The sequence below is a fragment of the Columba livia genome, chromosome 1, assembly GCF_036013475.1.
Source record: "Columba livia isolate bColLiv1 breed racing homer chromosome 1, bColLiv1.pat.W.v2, whole genome shotgun sequence".
In the NCBI taxonomy this organism is placed as follows: domain Eukaryota; kingdom Metazoa; phylum Chordata; class Aves; order Columbiformes; family Columbidae; genus Columba; species Columba livia.
This window is the reverse complement of record NC_088602.1, coordinates 45,661,090-45,683,124: the sequence shown is the minus strand read 5'-3', so window position 1 is coordinate 45,683,124 and position 22,035 is coordinate 45,661,090. Positions and strand designations below refer to the sequence as shown.

The 22,035-nt window shown below is 43.1% G+C and overlaps 1 protein-coding gene across 1 annotated transcript; it reads left to right on the top strand.

Moving 5' to 3' along the window:
• Positions 1-16,065: 16,065 nt before the first annotated feature.
• Positions 16,066-20,838, top strand: KCTD12 (potassium channel tetramerization domain containing 12). Its single transcript, XM_013366756.3, has one exon. The coding sequence runs from the start codon at positions 16,378-16,380 to the stop codon at positions 17,377-17,379; it is 1,002 nt and encodes a 333-aa protein (XP_013222210.2). The 5' UTR covers positions 16,066-16,377; the 3' UTR covers positions 17,380-20,838.
• Positions 20,839-22,035: the final 1,197 nt, after the last annotated feature.

Below are 22,035 nucleotides of genomic sequence, written 5' to 3'. Positions count from 1 at the left end.
CACAGTCAATAAATGTCATTACTAATGATATTCTCTAGTGAAGTGTTTTGTGGACAAACACCGCATCTTTCCTATACAAAGCCCTCTACTCCCTTTACTGCAGGGAAGTCCTGAGAAAGCCTTGTAGGGAGAATAGAATACAGGAACGTATGCCAATTGCTTTAATTCGTTAAAAATTGTTAGCTGAAGAACTAGACAAAACAGTTCAAATGCAGCAAGCCTGCAGATTCATCTAGACTATACAGGTGAGGGATCAAGCTAAGAAGTGTGCTTTATGGAGTATCTTTTCAAGTATTTGGAAGTCTTGTCAAATTGAGATGATCAATAATAATTTGGGGAGAGCGTGTTAGCCTTTCAAAGAAATCTGAGCGCAGAACTGATCACGCCCACTCTGCTGATGCTGTGCAGCCCCACGTGGGAACCACCGCTGTGGGACACAGAGCTACCATCCAGGGTTTGAGGAGGGAGCAGCTTTCTTCTTTGACAAGCCCTGCTACCTTTGAAGCTCCGATCTACTTGTTCTAATGGGACTGATTAAAGAGGGAGAGGAAACTTCAAAAGACTTCACTGCCTCTGTGAACTAACTAGTTAGAAGGCTTCACTGACAACCTCTTGTGATACGTACCATAGTTTATTTTTTAGCTTGTTCCTCATTCTGCTCTTTAACATTAGCATCTTCTCTTAGCTTGTGTGTGAGAATGCTGAAGTTTGCAGACACTGTAAAATAACCAGGTCCTCCCCCTTAGATGGGACTCTCTCGTATTTCTCCCTGCTGTCCTACATGTACTTTTTGCTCTGAAGTTTTGTGGTCAGTCACACATTTTTAAAGCCATTGTGGTCTTGATTCAGCAGTGTGTGATACATGGTTGTGACTGCCTGAGTGACGAGAGGCGTATTTTTATCACAGGGATAAATCAATGGCAAGAGCAGGAATAACTGATACATGGAATAGGAAAGAACAAAATGCTAACAAAACCCTGAAGAGGGGTTGGCAGCTCCTCCAGGCCTCTATGCATGTGTGTTTATTTATTTTACTTTCACTTAGCACTGATCTGTGCTGATGTTGATGTTGTCTGTTCCCCCATTGCCAGATGTAGCCCGTCTACTTCAGTGAGTCCAAAGCAGGATGATGCACCAGTTAATCTCCCCTTTCTCTGTCCTGGCAGCGACCCTTGTGTCAACAGCCTCTGCTCATTTCCTTCTCCTGCTTTTGTCTGCCCTTGTAGAAGGAATGACTTCCTCAGCTGACTCACCAAAATACCTCTTCTCATCCAAACCCCTTCTGCAAAACGCATTTCATAAGACACTCTTACAGGAATGAATTTTAAAATTGGTCTCTGGGGGAACATCCAAACTTCTGAACTGTCCCCATTTTGACAGGTGTGTCTTTTTAGGGTGTGATGTTAAAAGGATGGGCATTTTCTTTGTTTTGGTGGCACTGCATCAAATATATATTTAAAAGACACATAAGTGAGGTTCTTAGGGACATGGTTTAGAGGTGGACTTGGCAGTGTTAGGTTAATGGTTGGACACAATGATCTTAAAGGTCTCGTCCAACCAAATGATTCTATGATTCTATTCTATGATTCTATACTGCCCATCAGGTAACTCAGATGTCCCATTTGAGAAGTCCAACTGAAGATAAAACCAGATCCATACTTCTATAGTAAATAAGCTGGCAGAAATGCTTTGATGATTATGCAGACACCTAGGTTTAGCATGTCTTGAAACTGTTGACCTCAGTGATTCATACTTTCAAAGAAAAATATTTTTCTTTGCTTATTCTCCCAGTTAATAGTTGTGGTTTTTATCTCACTTCCCTAGAACTCCAGAGGCCCAATTAATCCTTTATGTGAGTCCTCTTGGGATAACAGAGGCTGCACAGATGGCATTTCTTGTTTTCACTGGTTCTGTGTCCGTCTTGGTCATTCAAATACAGGCTGAAAAAAGAGAAGAAAAAAAGGAAGGATGACACCACTCGATCTGTCTCATGATACTCATCATTAAGGCCTGGTCTTGTGGCTTACTCCCACCACCTGTGTGCAACAAGACAAAGGCATGGTGAGGCATCCTGTCTACTGCCTTCTTGATCAAGAGATAGCTTTATTGCATTAGCAGTGTTTGCTCCTGTCAGTGACACTGCTACTGTATTTACTTCTGAGAAAAGAACTGAAATAAGCGTGATCGCTAATTTATCATGCAATTCTGTAATAATTTTTTACTTGCACAATGCTGGTACCATTTTATTAACCTCTGGCAACAGATGGCAGCTGTGCCTGCCAGGGAAGGTTGTCAACAGCGGCTGTAAAGATAAACAGTTTGTTCACTCTTAGGTAAATAAATCTTGGTTGAAAAGAAAAGTAATTAAAAATCTCTTGTACACCTTGATATATACCTATTCCTGGATATGTACACTGGAGCAAATGCTGTATGCATGACTTAGATTAATTTTGCAAGGAGAATGATACTGTTCGGAGACTGGAGGCTAAGTCCACACCACCCTCATGAGGCTAGTTGGCACTGGCCCTGAGCAGAAGTGCTTCTGTTTGAAGGAAGTTGAATTATTAAATATTCTTAATGAAAGGCCTGTTTGAGCTGTGCTAATGCAGTAGTTTAAAAACAGAGAGCAGGGACAGCACTGCCACCTGCTGCTCCCAGGGACACAGAATCATAGAATCACAGAATGTTAGGGATTGGAAGGGACCTCAAAAGATCATCTAGTCCAATCCCCCTGCTGGAGCAGGAACGCCTAGATGAGGCTACACAGGAACATGTCCAGGTGGGTTTTGAATGTCTCCAGAGTAGAAGACTCCACAACCTCCCTGGGCAGCCTGTTCCAGTGCTTTTTCACCCTCATTGAGAAGAAGTTTCTTCTCAAGTTTAAGAGGAACCTCTTATGTTCCAGCCTAAACCTATTACCCCTTGTCCTACCATTGTTTGTCACCGAGAAGAGCCTGGCTCCATCCTTGTGACACTCACCGTTTGTATATTTTAAAACATTAATGAGGTCACCCCTCAGTCTCCTCTTCTCCAAACTAAGAGACCCAGCTTCCTCAGCCTTTCCTCATAAGGGAGATGCTCCACTGCCTTAATCATCTTCGTTGCCCTGCACTGGACCCTCTCCAGCAGTTCCCTGTCCTTCTTGAACTGAGGGGCCCAGAACTGGACACAATATTCCAGGTGTAATGGAATGGCTCCAGCTCTCACCAGGGCAACCACAGCTTGCCTGCTAAAAGTGGGTAGTTACTGTAAAAGTACATTGATTGTCAAAGTAAACTTAAAAAAACAAACCAATCCAAAACGCAATACTTAAAAAAATATTTACCATAAAATTAAAAAAAGAACTTTGTACTTCACAAGGTGTCAGGAAATAAAATAAGCCTTCATTACTGTCCCGCCACAGTTTCAAAAAGAAAACAAGCCATCTTGCCATCTGTTTTGCAGCTTTGTAGTTACAGGTTTTGATGCTGTTCTTTTTGGCTGGTTCAGTGTAAAGCGTTTTGTTAGGAATTTACCGAAAATGTAGGCAATCATCATCCCACCAGGCTAAGGCTTTATACTAACAACATTGTCCTTAAAAAACATGTGATGGGCAATAGGCAGAAAGAGTAAAAGTAGAAATTACAGCACAGGAGAAAACCAAGACCAAAATCTTGTATGACCTAAAAGTGATAGTGCATGTATTTACATTTTTTTCTACATCACCTATCCCATACAGCTGAAATTCTTAGCCTGAGTCTTAGAAGTCTTGTCCTTGATTGATAAACACTACCAGAAATGCACCAAAGAGTTCCCATTTTAAGGCTATAACAGAAACTGTCAGAACATCCGTAGTGCTAAAATAGTATATTAGTGGCAGAAGTTAATAGCTACTACAGATACTCTAAAACTTTGTGTAAATGGGGCACCTGTGTTAGCAAGAGATGTGGTTCATCCAGGTTAATTCAGTCACAACAGACCTGACTAGGAAGTGGTAGTTGTAAGGTCACTATAAAGTCAGTGCTGAAGAAACCTTACTGGGGTTTTAAGAGCTAGGCCTGTGACGCTGGAGCTTTCAATGATACTTTATTAAAGACTTTGATTAGAATTTCTGATTTAACTACTGAGTTGCAAAACTGGCAAAAGAGTGGTGATTTTGTCTCACAACAAGGCATATGTAGATTTTGAGGGAAAGTCACTGCACTGATTGGGAAGTGAAATTTCAGATCTTCTAGAAAATAGCTGAAATAAAGAAGTGTCTATGGGAAGGCAAACAGACAGTGCATTCAGTCACACATGCTGGGTGAAATCCTGGCTCAAATCAAAAGGGACTTTGCCACGAAGTTGAGAGAGGCCAGAATTTCAACTTCTATATTTACATTTGCATGTAAATTCCACCAGGCAAGATCTGCTTTCTGGCTTTTGGAGCGTCACTTCTTTGTGCTAGATTCTAAAGAAAACTGCTTTTCACATTAAAAACAGCACTCGGCACACAGTGTGGTATTACAACCTGCTCATATTTTGTCTTCCAATGCTTTGAATCGGGATCATCCTTGCTTATCAAGTCAAGCTGCCTACTGCTTCCCTACTAGAGGTATATTAATGCTGCTTTGTAAGCCCATTCTTTTGTCCCTATTAGAGTCCTCACTCATAAATCATTCAAATCCCTGAACCTGAGCCCTGCTCTACTACTGCCTCTAGTCATTTTTACTTATTATGCCTGGAAACTCTTCAGGTTGTTCGAGAAAAGCCAACTGAGACAAATGTGTGCCAATGTATTTCTTTCTTCCTTCAGTGCAAATTCAAACAGTCATCTTCTAGCACTTGTGGTTTGAACAAAAGTGGAGTAAATGAATAGTTCCACAGCCAGGCACAATTCTCAGCTGTGAGAAAGGGACTTACACCATTGCCTCTGGGACAGCCAGATGCCTGGTATTAATATTTCCTGGCTGAGGTATATTTGACTGGATTCTCATTTGGATGCATCAGGCTGGGATGTTTGCCCAGCCAAAGCACTGTGGATGTACTCAGAGTCCTTTCTAAAGAGAATTACTATGAGTCTTAACACAAATTATGACACTGAATGTGATACTCCCAGACTAGTTAAAACATGGCACACACACACACACAGATTAAAAAAATAAATCAATAAATCATCTTGGGATAGTAAGCTACTATGAAGTTCAAACTTAACAACGATGCAAAGTAGAAGTTAAGAAAAAAATTATATGGGGTAAATTAGTACATATATGCATATTCATCAGTGTTAACAGACAAAACAGATCCAGACTTCACGTGCATTTACCAACACATTGCCTCTCACATTGATACAGCAGTTTGAAAAAGCACAAAACTATTTACTGTCCAACTAGCTCAGGTGATAGATGTTTGTGCTTTAGGGTTAGGGATTAATTAATTAAATTAGCTATGCTTTCCTGTGCAGCAATCTGCCTTAAGAAGTATGATGGATTTATGATTTGCATAATAACAAGGGGTGAGATACTCAAAGCTGAGGAAAATAGAATATTTTGGTTGCAAGAGACCTACAATGACCATTTAGTCCAAGATTCAGCTAAACAGCTCCAACTACTGTAGGTGGGAATTGTGTGGCTGAGACCGTTAATTGGCTTTGTGTCTTGAACCAAGAATCTTTAGTGCCATGAATTTTCTTACAGAACATAGTGTTTGTGCTCCAGGTAAGATGAACATTATCTAGAAGAGGAATTATTTAAATCCTACAAGAACACTCAAAATAAGACATAGGACCGGTGAATGGAACAAACCATGTTTTTGCTCAAGCTGGTGTGATCTGTAAGGTTTAAATGCTCAAGAAGCTTACTGATAATACCTGGCTGAGATTAGTAAACTAAATTTTATTCTTCACAGTGAAAGAACAATATCAGGAAAACAATTTTTGCTCAGTGGATGGGAAGAAAAGGTTTTATGCAGAAGAATCAATTACGTGAAACCAAGAAAAACCACTTGGGCAGTGGTTGTATAATCAGTTTTACAGAGTGTCACTCATTATAATAAATACAGATGAGATTATCTTGATGCTTCCCAACCTGCATGTCAAATATATATTGCTGGAATGTACCCAGCTTGCTTCTGAAGAGCTCCTGTGGGTAACGTAGTTCCTATTACTAAACATAGTTAGAAATATTTTTCCTTTGTATAGGTAGCAGAAGACCGTCTTCATTCCATTCATGTGCTCCTTCAGTCCAACTCAGTCCCGACCCCTGCTCTGGACCCATGACGTGCAGTTAATTTGGTGCTATTGATAATCTGGCCTCTTGTACCTGCACAGATACAGTTCTTGGGGATATAGGTAAGCACCTCCTCTGGCTTCCCCAATACTTTTTATACTATAAAGCAAAAACCCCAAATGGGTCCATTGAATATATTCACTCCAGATGATGGAAAAAAGCACCAGCACAGCAAAAGGAAAAATGAAGAGCTTTCTTGGAGAAAGCAAACATTCCCTGCTAGTACATCTCCTGCTGTCAAATGTCAGTGATCCAAACATCATCTTTTTCCACCAGAAGTCAAGGGGACAGCCATGTCAGCTTTGACCTGAGGACAGAGGTTGAGAGGTTAGTTAAGAAGACAGGTCACCTGGATAGGTTACAGATCAGTATTTTGCTGCTTAAAGTCACTCCACTATCAAATAGGTCTGAATAACCACATTTGGACGGGGAATAACCTGATGAAATTTAACAAGGGAAAGTGCAGAGTCCTGCATCTGGGCAGGAACAACCCCAGGTTCCAGCATAGGTTGGGAAATTACATATTAGAGAGCAGTGTAGGGGAAAGGGACCTGGGGGTCCTGGTGGACAACAGGATGACCATGACCCAGCACTGTGCCCTTGTGGCCAGGAAGGCCAATGGCATCCTGGGGTGTATTAGAAGATGGTTAGTAGATCGAGAGAGAGAGGTCCTCCTTCCCCTCTACTCCGCCCTGGTGAGACCACATCTGGAATATTGTGTCCAGTTCTGGGCCCCTCAGTTCAAGAAGGACAGAGAACTGCTGGAGAGGGTCCAGCATAGGGCAACAAAGATGATTAATGGAGTGGAGCATCTCCCTTATGAGGAAAGGCTGAGGGAGCTGGGTCTCTTTAGTTTGGAAAAGAGGAGACTGAGGGGTGACCTTATTAATGTTTATAAATATATAAAGGGTGAGTGCCACGAGGATGGAGCCAGGCTCTTCTCGGTGGCAAACAATGATAGGACAAGGGGTAATGGGATCAAGCTGGAACACAAGAGGTTCCGCTTAAATTTGAGAAGAAACTTCTTCTCAGTGAGGGTGACAGAGCACTGGAACAGGCTGCCCAGGGAGGTTGTGGAGTCTCCTTCTCTGGAGACATTCAAAACCCGCCTGGACATGTTCCTGTGCGACCTCACTTAGGCGTTCCTGCTCCGGCAGGGGGATTGGACTAGATGATCTTTTGAGGTCCCTTCCAATCCCAAACATACTGTGATACTGTGATTTATTATCTTTATACAGTATTAAAGACCTGGATACTTAGCTATTGTACTACTCTAAACCACTGAAAATATATACCTGATGGCTCATAAAATACAGAAAGAATTTCTGTGTACTTATTTTACTTGCCCTTAGCTATATGTTTTATTTCTTCCCTTTTCCTTTTACCCCTTAACAAACCTAATGCTTGATAATTTTAATTTTTTCCTTTTTCAGACTGTCAGTCACAGACAGTGTCTTGACTTACAAAGAAATCTTTTCTTATTCCAGAAGCATTTTTTGTTACTATGACTGCAGGCTTCATGCTTATCTCATACTTCTCAGATAAGCTCTCCCTTCACTAAGATCCATCCTATAATCTCAACCTATTTCTATGTGATTTAACTTCCTTGAGATGAATAGATTTTTTTTTTGCGTGTTTTATTTGAAAGGATTTTATTTAGGAGACACAGTTCTGATACACTCTAGACTTGTGGAATATGGTTAAAAAATACAAACAGCAATGAAGGAAGCTTTCAATTATTCTGAGAGAGGCAGTTTGGCAAAAACTACATACACGCACACATGAAAAATTAAAAGGTGAAAAGAAACAAACAATTTCCTTTGCATGGCCATAGTTCTTTCTGGGCTAGCAAAACTTGATGGCATATACTTCTGCAATTGTATTGTTGCAGATACAGGAAAGATAATTTCTATGCTTATTTCATCAGTAATTAATAAGCAGTGTTTAATTTGTCAGTGGCTTGCAAGTATACAAAGAGACAAGAGCTTCCTAAAAATTTAATTCCTATACTCCTGAGGGCTTAAAGGATCTGTAGACTGCCGGAATTAAGTGGCTGTGATTTTTCTGTGAATCCAGACATTTACTTCATTAAATCTAAACACTTCTACTCTTCATTTCACGTATTTCTTAAATGTCGTGATGGTCTCTCAAACATTTATTCTGTTTATGTGTATTTTCAGTAATAATGGATTACTTATATTTACCTACAAGACTGAAACCCCCAGATATCGTAGACAGATGATATCTTACAGGAAATCCATGCAAAGCAGAGTGCTAATCCCTCTATGTAAACACCTCAAACAGGAAAGCATACTCAGAATTTTCTAGACACATTAATTTAATCCTATTTTGGCCTCTCCAACTAAACAGCAAAATATACACAGTGAACTTTCCTAAGAAGGAAGACAGCCTTATCAAACTCACCTCCAAATGACCTGCAGTAACTCTCAGTTTTTCTTTACAGGTAAGAAGCAGCTGCTTTTCATTACTTTAGGCAGTAACATCTCATTAGCACAGCATGTCAGGAAGCCGGGGAGTTATCAGCAATGCCTGATGAAGTTTATTCCAGGTTTCTTTGAGCTTGGCTCAGTCCAAGCAGAAAATCAAGTTGGGTTACGCAGTGGAGAAATTCTGGAAACATTGCTGTGGGTGAGGGCTGAAAGAAATGTACTGGCAAATTCAACTTTGGCCGTAGCAGAGGTTGACTTCTGCCATTTCACTCCCTAGGCAGAGATTTTTGGCAGTTGGGCAGCAAATCCTTTCCCGTGCCAAGTAAGTGAAAAGAAATGTATTCTTCATGACATTTTAGTTTATGTGGCAGGTCAGGGAGGGTATCAGAGAATAGGAGGTCCAGCATCTTGTTCTGGCACGGGTTGCACAGCTGAGATATGCTGACTGCAGGAGCTAAGAGTACCTAATTACAGCCTTCACTCACAGATGTCCCCGCTGGCATGAACTCTAGTTATAGCCATCAGTGACATGTGCTTTGGCAAGGTCCTGACAGAATGCATATTTTCCAGGATGCCTGGAACAGCTAAGAGCTTGTGGAGCTGCACCCTCCATGTAGGAGGATCTGTGCTCTGAGGCCAAAGAAAGAGAAACAAGCTTGTGTATCCTAACAATAAAGGGTCTCTATATGTATATAAGTTGTGTTTCATCTTTTAGGTGTGAATGTGAACACCAAGTCTCTCTTCATTTACTTTATTTGAGTCTGTGTCAAGAGGTGATGAAGGCTGGTGGACAGATACTTAACTGTGGAGCCCAGTAGAAAGCTGGAACCACCTCTACCATATTCAAAGCATCCTTCAGGACTGATACCCTGGGAGGATATCAGCAAGCAGGAGACAGCGAAATGCTATACAAGTGTTGTGAAGCCATTTATTCCTTGACAGTTTAATATCACTCGTTAGTTTACACGTGCTGTGAAACACGCAGGGTTTGACACCAATGCTATCAGTTCTGCCACTGAGGACGTAAGCTTAGGTCTCAGCATAGAAAAAAAACTAGTGCAAATATGGTTTCCTTAGGTAGTCAAGAAAGGTAGCTAAAGTAGTCAAAAATCATTTACGAACTTATCTATAGTAGAGCGCTTCCTGTGGGCTTTCACCTAATGACTTTCATCCCCTTCATACTTACAGCATACCTAGTAAGGTTTGTGATATTTCTCCTATTAAACACACCAGGAATTTAAAATTTACTTCAACAAGAAAAGATGCAAAGAGAAGAAAGCAGAACATTCAATTTCAGAGCCTGCCAAAATGAATGATTGCATTTCATTTGTTTATTTTAAAATAAAGAGTTAACATTGATTAAGCACAATTTGCATTGGTACATAGTGGCAGAAAGCAAAATTATTAATTACTGTTCACTGACCACAGGTACGATTTTTGAAAAGTGGTAAATTAGTGAATAGTATACCTACAATAACAACAGCTAATGTGAATACACCAATTTGAAACACACAATCACCAATGTCATTATTATTAGCTGTTTTACCCTTGAAGAATCACTCTGTTGCAAAGGGTAAGTATAGCAATACATTCTGAATTCCTTTGTTAAAACACGTTTTTGTAAGAAAAGGATACAAACAAGATCTGTAAATTTTGAAAATTAAATTAAAAAGCATTTCTCTTGTATAGAGTTTCTGCCCAGGAATGATACCACCCTTGTGATTAGCTTCTCAGAGGATCAGGTAATTCTTACCTTGCTCCTCTGCAAACCTTCTTTTCGTCGTAGCTCCCTCCAAAAAAATGCGCTTTTCCCCCACTAAAACTTATTCTGAAGCCTGACCAGCCCTTCAGGAAGGCAGGCTGATAAGAAGTTTGCTGTTTCCTCATACTGTCAAACTGCAGGGTATGTTGTACGGATGCTGATCCATGTTGGTGGTTAATGTAGAAGACTGATGTAGTTTTTACTCATGTTTGTAAAGGTCTGATTGTCTTTCTGTCATTGCTGTGGTAGAAGCTGGGTCAGAATGCTATTTATTCACAGACAGGAAAATCAGCAAGGGAAGACTGAAAGATGTGAATGGAGCATTTCACAGAGATACGGTAATTTCAGAGAGCCAAGGCTCATAAAAAGAACTCTGATTTAAATCTGCTCCATGGGGGTTATGAGTAATTTAGCACAGGAGAAAAACGTCACATGCAGTGCATGTAAAATATCACACAACTACATATTATAAAATGAAATCGTTATCTTCTGCTTTTTTCGGTATCAGACAGAGCTGTAACTTCCTGATAATTAACCAAAGCTGGGAAACAGGAAATCAAGCATCACATTTTGCTAGATACCACCTGAAAAGAAGCAGCTGAGAGCACTGCCACATTTGGCATAAGGTGCAGAGCCTCTTTCATTGTGTCCTTCAATTTCAGAGATGCTTAAGATGTATGGAAGGTGTCCCCTTCAATGCTTTTCTTTACTGAGGCATAAACAACCCGCTTGTCACCATGGCATTGAGAGGATACCTTCTGGCTTCCAAGTTTTGCAAAGGTGCTTCCAGGAAATTAATACAGCCCTGAACTTCACTAATTGCTCACTTGATTATGTTTCTCAGCCAACTTCTATAGGTCTGTATTGGCCAAGGACATGGATTACACAACTAATGGCTGCTGTCCTTCCCTCTCTCTCCCCCAGGCTCTGCAGAGCATCCCCCTCACAAAATTATTCAAGCAATGTCTGTATTACACTGGCAGGAGGAAAGTGCTTGAGCACTTGATGACCTCCTGAGGTCATCTGAATTATTCTAGGATTCTTCAAAATTTTTCATGCTTGAACAAGTATATTTTCACAACAGCTGGACTTTGTAGAACATGAAGTTCCAGCTAAACATATTCAACTATATATGCAAACACACAGGCAAAACAATCGCTATGAACAGACATGATCAGATATAACCCCACAAATAACATTCATTACAGTTCACGTTAAATATGTAAATCTATGAATTTGTGTATTTGTGTTGCCCAGTTATTTACAGTATGTGAGACTGAGTTTGCAGAGAGAGAGCTGAGTTCTGTCTTTGGGTGGAATAATGCATAATTCAAGTTTTTGGCAACATTATTTGGTATCACTTGAGTATAACGCTGAGCCTGATCATTTCACCCTGAGTAATGATTCAGAAATGGGAAAGAGTTCATCTTACAGCCATCCATTGACTGTCGAAGTCAAACCTATGGAACCACACACATTTTACAGAGTGTGTAAATCCCAAAGATGTGAAGAGTTCCCAGCTCTTAGGCAATAAACTCTGCTGAGGGACGAATCACACCCTTTTTTCCTGCATCCTCTAAGCAAGATTGTGAAGTTTACATGAACATGTTTGAGATTCTGGTTCAGCTTAGATCACTAACTCCTTCTGTTGGTTTTATGCAGGAGGATGAATTCACTGAATTCAGCATTAAAAATTCAAATAATTCAGTCATATCTAATTAGGCATTTTCTAACCAATGTTATACTATTTCACACAACACAAACTGAAAGAAGAAATAATAAATGCTAACCACCAATTTTAGTTCAGAACAGGGATACAATACATTTTGCTTTGTAAAGTTTCTCAGGAATATGTTGAATATACTTATAGAATAGTTTACATCTCTTTTTTTTTTTTTTTTTTGGTGAGTAAAAAGGTGTGATTTTCTCTTTATTATGTATATTGGGTCGTGATGGTAATACTTCGCAGTCCTTTGCATTCCTTAATTGCAGTGTGGGTTTACTCCCACTAGGTGTTATCCTTTCTCTATGGTTTGTGAAGGCAAACCGTCCTCCTTGAATAAACCTGGACCACCCCTGAGTGCCCTACTCAAAATGGAAAATAGGGGCTCAATCTTCATCCCATCGTGATGGAAACATCTTTCTAAACACTGACACAAAAAAATTCTCCCCCCCCCACCCCCAAGAAAAGCACCCAAAAAAAAGTGTAATCTCAAAATACTAAAAGAAGAAAAGCTGTTGTAACCCATCAGATCAAGACAGCATGCACCCAGCACATAGCTAGTTTTCGTAGGCAGCTAATAGCAAACACTGGAATGTGACTGGCTTATCTGAAGCTGGTACTGCACAAAGACTTCCACCTGCACATTTATTGTCATAAAACCTAGCCTGTTCTTTAGACCATATTTAATGCCCTTTACATTGGTGTATGCCTTACAAGGCATTCTGTGGCAGCCTTGAACACCACATGGACTAATATTTTACTGTCTCCTGCAAAAAATAAGAATAAAGCATTGAGGTTATGACTCTGTTACGCAACCCAGTGATTGACACGTACATAAAAATAGTGGATATATTTACCCATTTTAATAGCCTCAGATGAAGTCCAGGTCTCCTCACCGGAAACAAACGTAACCAAATGAAAAGAGATAGGAAACAGAGAAGCAGCTAGTTGAATATTTAGTGAAAAGAAGTAAAAAAATCTGTTAAAGGAAGAAGTTGCAGTAACCACAACCTTGCATCCAAGCAAAGCATCCTCATTTGCACAAAGCTGCAGTGAGATGCCCAGAGAAGATAATTCTGAAGAGTGGTTGATTCAAAGCAGATATTTCAGTGCTGGGCATGTTTTTAAGCCCAGAAAATGATGGCTATTTCAGACACAAACTCTGTGAGCTGGGTCTTTGCCCAGGACTGTTGCACAGGCTGCATGAACTGCATCTTCCCATGAGAAGGCTCCTGCTTCTCTTTTTGAAGGGGGGTTGGGGGTCAGTTTGCACACTGGCACATAGGACACTGCAGTGGGACTGATTGGTTTGTGCCCCTAAAGAAAGACTTGGAACAGCGGCACAACTCAAGTGCTTGTTACAGCTGTGTTCCCCCATTCCCTGTAATGTAGACGGCTTTGGAAATCACACGGTGCTGCACAGGAGCATGGTGAGTCCTCGTCTGTTGGCCTTCTACCAGATGATGGGCAGGTGGAGGTAAAGCTCTGGAGAGCCAGCGTCTGAAGGAGCAGCATAACTTATTCATCTGCAAAACTTTTGAAAACACGAGTTGGAAGAACCATTAAGATCAGGACTTACAAAGTGTGGTCTCAAATCTAACAAAGCTCAAAGCAAATAAAAAGCTCAAGTCTAATAAATATGCTAGTGCTATTTTTATTAATCTACATTAATATTCATCTAATACCAGAGAAATTAAGTTTATCTAACAGATTAATTAAACATCCAATTTTTTTATATATGGGAGCAGCTGTAACACTCACCTGCTGGTAGGTACAAAATCTTCCACTGCAAATTCTGCTATGAATAAGTGCCTGCATGAGCATTACATGATCTCATCTTCTGGTTGCACAGTTTAATCACAGTGCTCTCAACAGAGAGCCCACACTACGGAAGCAGAGTTTAAAATACCAATCTGCAGGAGGCTCTTGAGTATGGCCAGGAGCAGGGTGATGTGCGGAGAGATGCCACATTAAGAGACTGAAAGGTTAAGGTAACTCCATGAAGTTGTCACCTGCAAACCACAATGTGAAAATTTTGTGTGCTTTTAGTCTGGTGAATTGACCCTAAAATAGTATAGGGCCGAAAAGAAATATCCCCTGTGTGCTAGCAGATAATTCATATTATTTTCCCTTATTTCTATAGTGACAAAGTCAGGTGTTTAAATGAGTAGCAATCAACTTAATTCAGGAGTATTTTATTTTTTTCCTGATCTTCCTGAACTGTTTTCACCTCTCTCCTATTCCTTTCAAAAAAAAAAGAGAGAAATAATAAGCTTCTTGTTACAAAACGTCAGCAAAATATCAGTTAACCTACTTTGCCATTTTGCTCCCACAAATGAAAATACTGTGTGGTTAAAGTCCTGGCAGCTGTCTTTCCCACATGGAAAAAGTAATGTTCTGCATCTTTGCTACCCTAGTCTTAGTCTTGTTCAGATTAAAATCCTGTAACTTCCAAATGTCTGGTGCCCCAAGCCCATCTCCTTCCTTAGACCACAATATTTGCCTGTCAGCTCTACCTCCACACATCATTCTTCTTTGTCATCTATTCCCTTTTCGAAACTTCTATTTCTCAATTCTCTCTCTTCTTCCTCATCTTCCTTTTCTTCCTCTTCCTCTTCTTCTCCTGGGCAAACTTAGCTTGCCTCTTGAGAACTAACTTGCCTTTCCTTCCTCTCCCATTTCTGAGTTTTTGAAGGACTTCTTACCCCTTGCCTCTGCATCTTTCCATTTCTACTTCATAGACCACTGCATCAGGGAATTTGCAGCAAGGTAGCCCCGAGAGGGCTTCTTTCACCCCTACAAAAGGAAGGCATTGACCGTTCAATGCCTTTGTAATCCTCAAATCTTCCTCCCCTATCAGCTCTTCTCTCCAGGAAGAAAGCAGGCTTGAACTCCCAGAGAGAGCAACCAAGTACATGGTGGAAGCATCTCTTTGCTGTTGCTTGCAAAGAGACACAGAAACGCAGATGAAATTCAAGCGAAAGCGTGAAACAATTTAAATGCTCTCTGGCAACGCATATTAAATAGGTGCTTATGTTTCACGCTGATCCCGATGCACCTAATTAATCCAAATTAAATCTGAGCTGTAAGGACACCCAATTACACACATATCCATGCAGAAAGAGAAGCCAGGCTCTCACGGTGAAGTCCTGCTTGACAGGCGGCTGGAGGCGACCCCACCTGCTCCAGGGTCCCCCCTCGCCGCCAGCCCCTTCTCCCATCCCGCGGGAGCCGAGCCCCGACGGCGGGGACACCCAGCACAGCGCCCTCGGTGCCTCTCGACGGGATGCGGATCGGCGGGAGGTTTTCACGGGCTCCTTCAGGGCATTAAAAACCTGTGCAGGGGCAGCGTCTTGCAAGCCCAGAAACAGGCAAGAGACCCGGCTGAGGCCAATGCGGGCAGCACACCCCTGTGAAGGCGACAGGAGGGAGAGGACACAACTAGCTCATCAGGGTCCCACTTGGCGAGGGTTTGAACAAGCCTTAACAAAATGAGCAGGGGCACAGCACGACTCCTTCGGCAGGGCAGGAGCGTCTCGCTGCTGCCCCTCTCCCGCACCTCGGGGTGAACGGAGTGGGGGGCTCTTGCCTGCGAAAAGAAGACACGTCTCGGAGAAGCCGAGGAGCGAACAGAAGCCCGGAGGGGTGCCGGGGTGCGGGCGGCTACCCCAAGGTTTGACCCCCGCCGGCCGCACATCGCGGCGCCGGTAGTCGGCGAAGGGAGAGCGGCAGGGGCGCATCGGGCGGGGAGAGGGTCCCCGCCGCAGCTGGGGAAGGAGGACCGGGGTATTGGGGGGGTTACGACGACGGGGGACCCTGCGTCAGTGCAGGGCCGTCCCCTTCCCCTCCCCGTGCGCTCGGCTCTGCCTCCCGCCAGCCTCCCACGCCTCCCGCGAGGTGCGGCCGCGCTACATAAACACGGCCTCGCCGCCACCGCCGGGGCTCTCCGCTCGCAGTCCGACGGAGGCGCCTGGCCGGCAGCGGAGCGGCTGCGAGGAGCGGAGCGGCTGCGAGGAGCGGAGCGGAGCGGCAGCGGCCGCGCAGGCTCCGGGAACAGACGGGGCGGGAGGCTTCGGCGGGCAGCGGCGGAGGGCTGCGCGCTCCCCCGCGGGCGGCGGCGGCCCCGCCGGAGCCCAGGCGGCCGAAGGAGGAGGAGGAAGGGCGGCGGCTCCCCGCCGGCGGCGGGTTCCCTCCGGTATGGCCCTGGCGGACAGCGCCCGCGGGCTGCCCAACGGCGGCGGCGTCTCGCCGGCGGCAGGCAGCGGCGCGGCGGGGAGCGGGGCGGCGGCGGCGGCGGGCGGCTGGTCGTCCTTCCCGGAGATCGTGGAGCTGAACGTGGGCGGGCAGGTGTATGTGACGCGGCGCTGCACCGTGGTCTCAGTGCGCGACTCTCTGCTCTGGCGCATGTTCTCGCAGCAGCAGCCCAGCGAGCTGCCCCGGGACAGCAAGGGCCGCTTCTTCCTCGATCGCGACGGCTTCCTCTTCCGCTACATCCTGGACTATCTGCGGGACCTGCAGCTGGTGCTGCCCGAGCACTTCCCCGAGCGCAGCCGCCTGCAGCGGGAGGCCGAGTACTTCCAGCTGCCCGACCTGGCTCGCCGCCTGGCCCAGGCTCGGGTCGCCGCCACCGCTCGCCCGGTCGCCCTGCACCGCGACGGCTCGGTCTGCGCCGACGAGCCGCCACCGCCGCTCCTCGGCTACCTGGAGGCCGAGCCGCTGGAAGGAAGCGGTGGGGGAGCCGCGGCGTCCGCCCCGTCGCCCACCGCCAGCCGCAGCCCCTCGGGCGGGCCGCTGCTCACGCCATCGCAGTCGCTGGACGGGGCGGGCGGGCGACGCTCGGGCTACATCACCATCGGCTACCGGGGCTCCTACACCATCGGGCGGGAGGCACAGGCCGATGCCAAGTTCCGGCGGGTGGCCCGCATCACTGTCTGCGGCAAGACGGCGCTGGCCAAGGAGGTCTTCGGGGAGACACTGAATGAGAGCCGCGACCCCGACCGCCCTCCCGAGCGCTACACCGCCCGCTACTACCTCAAGTTCAACTTTCTCGAGCAAGCCTTCGACCGGCTCTCCGAGGCTGGCTTTCGCATGGCTGCCTGCTCCTCCACTGGCACCTGCGCCTTTGGCCCCGAGCAGGGCGGTCCTGCCGATGACAAGATCTGGACCAGCTACACCGAGTATGTCTTCTGCCGGGACTGAGCAGCCGCATAGGGATAAGGTGGTGGCCCCTGCACACCCTCGCATCCACGGTCCCCTCCTGGCCTGGAGGAGGGAGGACGTGGAGGGTTTCCCTGTCCCTTTGCGCTCTCCTCACCCCGGTGCCTGCCTCCCTGCACAAGGCAGGTCAGCCCCCAGTGCAGCCCCCTCTCTCCTCATGCACGCACCTCCTGATGGCCCCAGGGACGGGAGGTCACTGTGTCATGCCTCGACTGCCATATCCCTGCTTGGCCACCATGTCCCTGCTCAGCCATTGTATCCCGGCTGGTACCCTCATCCCCCCTCCCATGCATCCCAGTAGCTGTGTCAGTAGCGAGGAAGGAGAGAGGTAGCGTGAGTAGACAAATACTTGCCCCAGAAAGGTGTTGGGTGTGTGCCCAGCCCCTGCCCCTCTCCATACATGAGCCAAGGGATGGCTCTGTCAGGGTGGGGTGTTTTAAAAACCACCTCTTTAGGGGCTGAGGAACTTTTCAGTTGCTTTTTAGCGACTTCTGTTGAAAATGGTGTGACAAATGACTGTCTTTTCTCATCCCCATACCCTTAACTGAGATTTCACCTTGTTGGGTGGATCCATAACGGTCTGTTTTATCCTCCCACCCTGTCAAAGTGATGTCTGCCTATGAAGGAATGTCACACACAGAAGTGATGACTGACTGTGAAGGGCTGGCACTCTGGCTCATACTTCATCTGTAGAGATGAGTAATTTTCCAGGAGGCGTGTGTGTGGCCCGTCATGACGGGTTGCATCCACCTCCCCTCTCTGCCACCTATCTGTCTGAGCTCCCCTCTCCAAGCTCCTAAACTGGACCAGGACCTGCACAGCAGGCATGTAAGGCTGATGTGAAAGGACAGATTTGCTGGATAACCAACCACCTAAACTACAAAATGTCCTCAGAGACATGTGTGCACTCCCTTGAGAGGTAAAGCGACAAAGCTTTGAAAAATTAAAATGCTTGTGAATTGTAAATTTCATGGGTGGTGTAAAGTCCTTATAATACTCATGATGTTATTGTCTATAATATGCATAGAAATTTCAGTGCGTATTTCCTTGAACACCCTCAAAATTATGGGGGTGAGATGAAGCCAGACTTGCCAGAGTGACTGTAGGGCCTGCTTCCTGGGAAGGTGACATCATGTATGTTGAGTTAATGCAGATGTACATTATAAGCGTAATCAAGAGCACCCTGCTTATTACTTTATGTTTTGTCATGTTAGTGCTGTAAAGCTTCGAAGCCAACAGAATTGATTCCGAAACCCCTTTTTTTAAGAACCAGTTTCTTAGTGTTCACGGCAGTACTACCAGGGCAGTGACACTGCTGAGACTTAAGTATCACTTCCTAGACAAACTTAGTGCTTCTAACAAAGGGTTAAGCCCCATCCTTACAAAAACAAGAATGTTGCCAACTTTTTTTTTCAGGGGAAATTACCCCTTATAAGCTGTATTTGGCTTGTGTTATCTAACAGTCTTTCTTTCCCAGAGGAGGCAGCAGTAGCTTGCTTTGGAACATTATGAGCAGGTTTTACATCAGGAAGATCGAGCAGCTCTTTCTAATAAATTTGTGAAGATTGGGGTACAAAAGCCCTTTCCTTTAAAACCTGAACTTGACTTAAAAACCTGTATTGTCTATTCAGACATTCACTAAAAAATATTGGAAATGTGTCCAAAGTGTTGAAGAATTTAGCAGTACACATCACAGGCTAGAAGTTACATTTTAAAAGCTCTTGAATAATACATTGTTCTAACTCCAAATTTAGAAGTACTGCTAGCACTTGTATTCTAACCAAAGAGTTTCACAGTAGGGTTTTATTTTTAAAACCTTAATTCTTTTGAAAACAGCTGTAGCTACATACATATTGAGCTTAGTGCTTGGTCTCTGTGTTCACCACTTGGTCTGTCATTAAGTGCATGCACAATTGCATAAAACTGAAAATAATTTGCATTGCCATGAGTGTTTTTATATTAGCAAGATTGTTTATTGACATGATTAAATTGAAAATGCACATACAAAAGTGCTGGGTATTGTCTAGTTGTAGATAGTTGTATAATGGAGTATTTTTAAAAGGAGAAAGATGTATACCTGCCAAATTAGATGAGCAATAAGACAGAGTGAAAGGATAGTACACCTGAAGACGGAACAAAACCCGTTTGTCCTATGCCTTACTCTGAGATTATTTCTTTGTGCTTAACTTATTTATACCACAAGTGAAGGGACATTGATCACAGCTACTAGGTCTTTACGATGTCATTCTCAATAATAATGACTGTCTTTTTCTAGTTTATGTTAAGTAATTCTGAAGTATGTTTTTTAAGATTTTGTATAAAATCAGTTTTCAGTAAAGTGTTCAGATTCGCTCTAGATGGCTTTCTTTTTTTTAAGAATCTGGTAGCCTACTAAATCCATCATAGGAGCTACGAATAGGGGCAGTTTTAAATTGAACTTGTGATTTAATGTATATATACATACAGTATATGAACATTTTACATGAATCATTTAGTTTTTTAATCATTTTAGTGCTGCGGAATTTCATAATAAATCTAGCTGCGCATTTACATATTACTGTATGTAGATAGTATGGTAATGTTTTACTGGTTTCCTATACCTGTTTCTATGGAAAACCGAATACGAACATCAGCTTGTAGAACTGAAATCGATTACATATTTGGTTGAATGTGAATCATAACTAAACTTCCAGGTGGTTGAATGCATCTTTAAAACAAAGATTGCCTGTATTTTGATCAGTGACTGCCTATCTGTTTGCTGGCAGACGACCCAGAAATTCTCATAATTTTAAGTGAAACATGGGTGTAATAAAAACAGAAACTGATGATTTTTTAATCTTTGTGTTTGTGCTAAAAACTCTAAGCGCTATTAGCATTAGGAAACGGGGCCTTTCATTTACTAATAACTCATTTAATCCAGGCTTAATATGATAGTGCCGTAAATGTAATAGTAATTTGATGGTTTGCCACGCAAGACAATATTCTTCTTAAACATTACTCAGTAATTTCAGTAAAATTTTTAAAAGGTAAAATGCCCAAGGCAAAGTCCTTGAGTTTTGCTGGTCTCCTCTGTTGAGAGCTCAAAGAACAGATAAACACAATGACTCCTCTAACCTGTTGATGTGCAGAAGGACAAAAATGTAAAGGCACAATACTGGAGTCCTGTATCCATTTTGTAGCTGTTGTTGTTCATGGTTCATGTACTTATGGATGAATGCAGTAGCATTTACAAGTGCTATTAAAAAAACAAAGGCAGTCTTTCTTTTCGTTAGAAGTTAAGGCACAGGTCTTTGCAGATGTTTGATAGGATGTTTATATTTTTATACATGTAGATAATGAGCCACTTATTCATTCTTACTTTCACATGTATAGCATTGAAAATAAAGATCCTCCTAGGAAAATGTTGCATACCAAATTAAATTCTTGTTCTTTAAATATTAACTCAGTTGTGTGGTTTATGCTGTCCTTTTTACTCTTGGTAAAGATGTCTTTATCTTTGCTTTCTGTTCCACGGTATCACACTAATAACTTTAGCAAGGACTCCAAACTAATATGGAGAGCAGAAACATTGAGCAAAAAATACTATGTGTATAGGGATCCTCAGTAACACCCTGGGCAGGATAAACAGAAATGTATAATGCTCAGACTGCATAAGTCCTTTTAAGTCTCACAGAGAATTATTGTAGTACTGGTCAATATAAATCAGTCCTCAGGGAAGAACAGTGATTAAACAGCTTAATTTGAATAGCGTAGAGTAATTGTTGAAATAAAATGTTGATTTTTTGATGAAATTAGAGAATAATATTTGATATAGTCTTTATTTAATGAAAGAAACATTAATACCTGAGGAAATAGATGATCAGAGAGAAATGCATTTAGAAATTCTGTTAAGGAATGGAAAGGTGGTCTTATAGCTAGCCAGTGATTTCTAGTGAACTATTATGAACCTAATGGTTTATAATAAACCTGTGGTCAGATTTGTAGAAAATTAGTAATAAATTACTAGTAAAATCCACATGCATGAAGCACCTGTATCTTTCTTGGGTAGCATGGTTATAATGCAAAGGAACCAACTGAAGGAAGTTTAATCAACCGTTTCGTTCAATGGCCTGATATCGTTAGAGAGCTTTGTTATCATGCAATAATATAAGGAAGGAGTTTTTTCCATGAACAACAAAACTTAGAGCCTGTCTTTCTGCAGGCTTAGGTCTCATTTCCTTTATACTACCAGTTAAATTACTCTGCTCACCCCCAGCCCTTTTATTTCACTTCTACTAGGCAAAAGACGGCATGTTCTTTGGCAGACCCAGCTTCTACTGTGCTGAAGTTCAAGGCTGAATTCTACCTTTCTCCCTCGGTGAACTCAGGGTTTTTTTTTTCCCTTTCCTTTACCCAGCCAGTTGTATTAATGGAATTTGTAAGAAAGTAACATCTACAAGGTTTTTTAGTTCTTTCAATTGAGTTTGAAATTACCCATCAACTCAGAAGCTGTTAAGGGGGACAGATGTCCACCCAAATGGGCAATGAAAGGGTATGAGCCTTATTTCCTTAGGAAACAAGGATAACAACAAATTACTGTAATTAATGCCTGGCACTGTCTATATAAAACCTTTTGTCAAAGGAGGACACAGTAGTCTA

Bases quoted from the DNA above. Each gene is read 5' to 3' on its own strand.
- KCTD12 (XM_013366756.3), top strand. From the start codon at position 16,378: ATGGCCCTGGCGGACAGCGCCCGCGGGCTGCCCAACGGCGGCGGCGTC.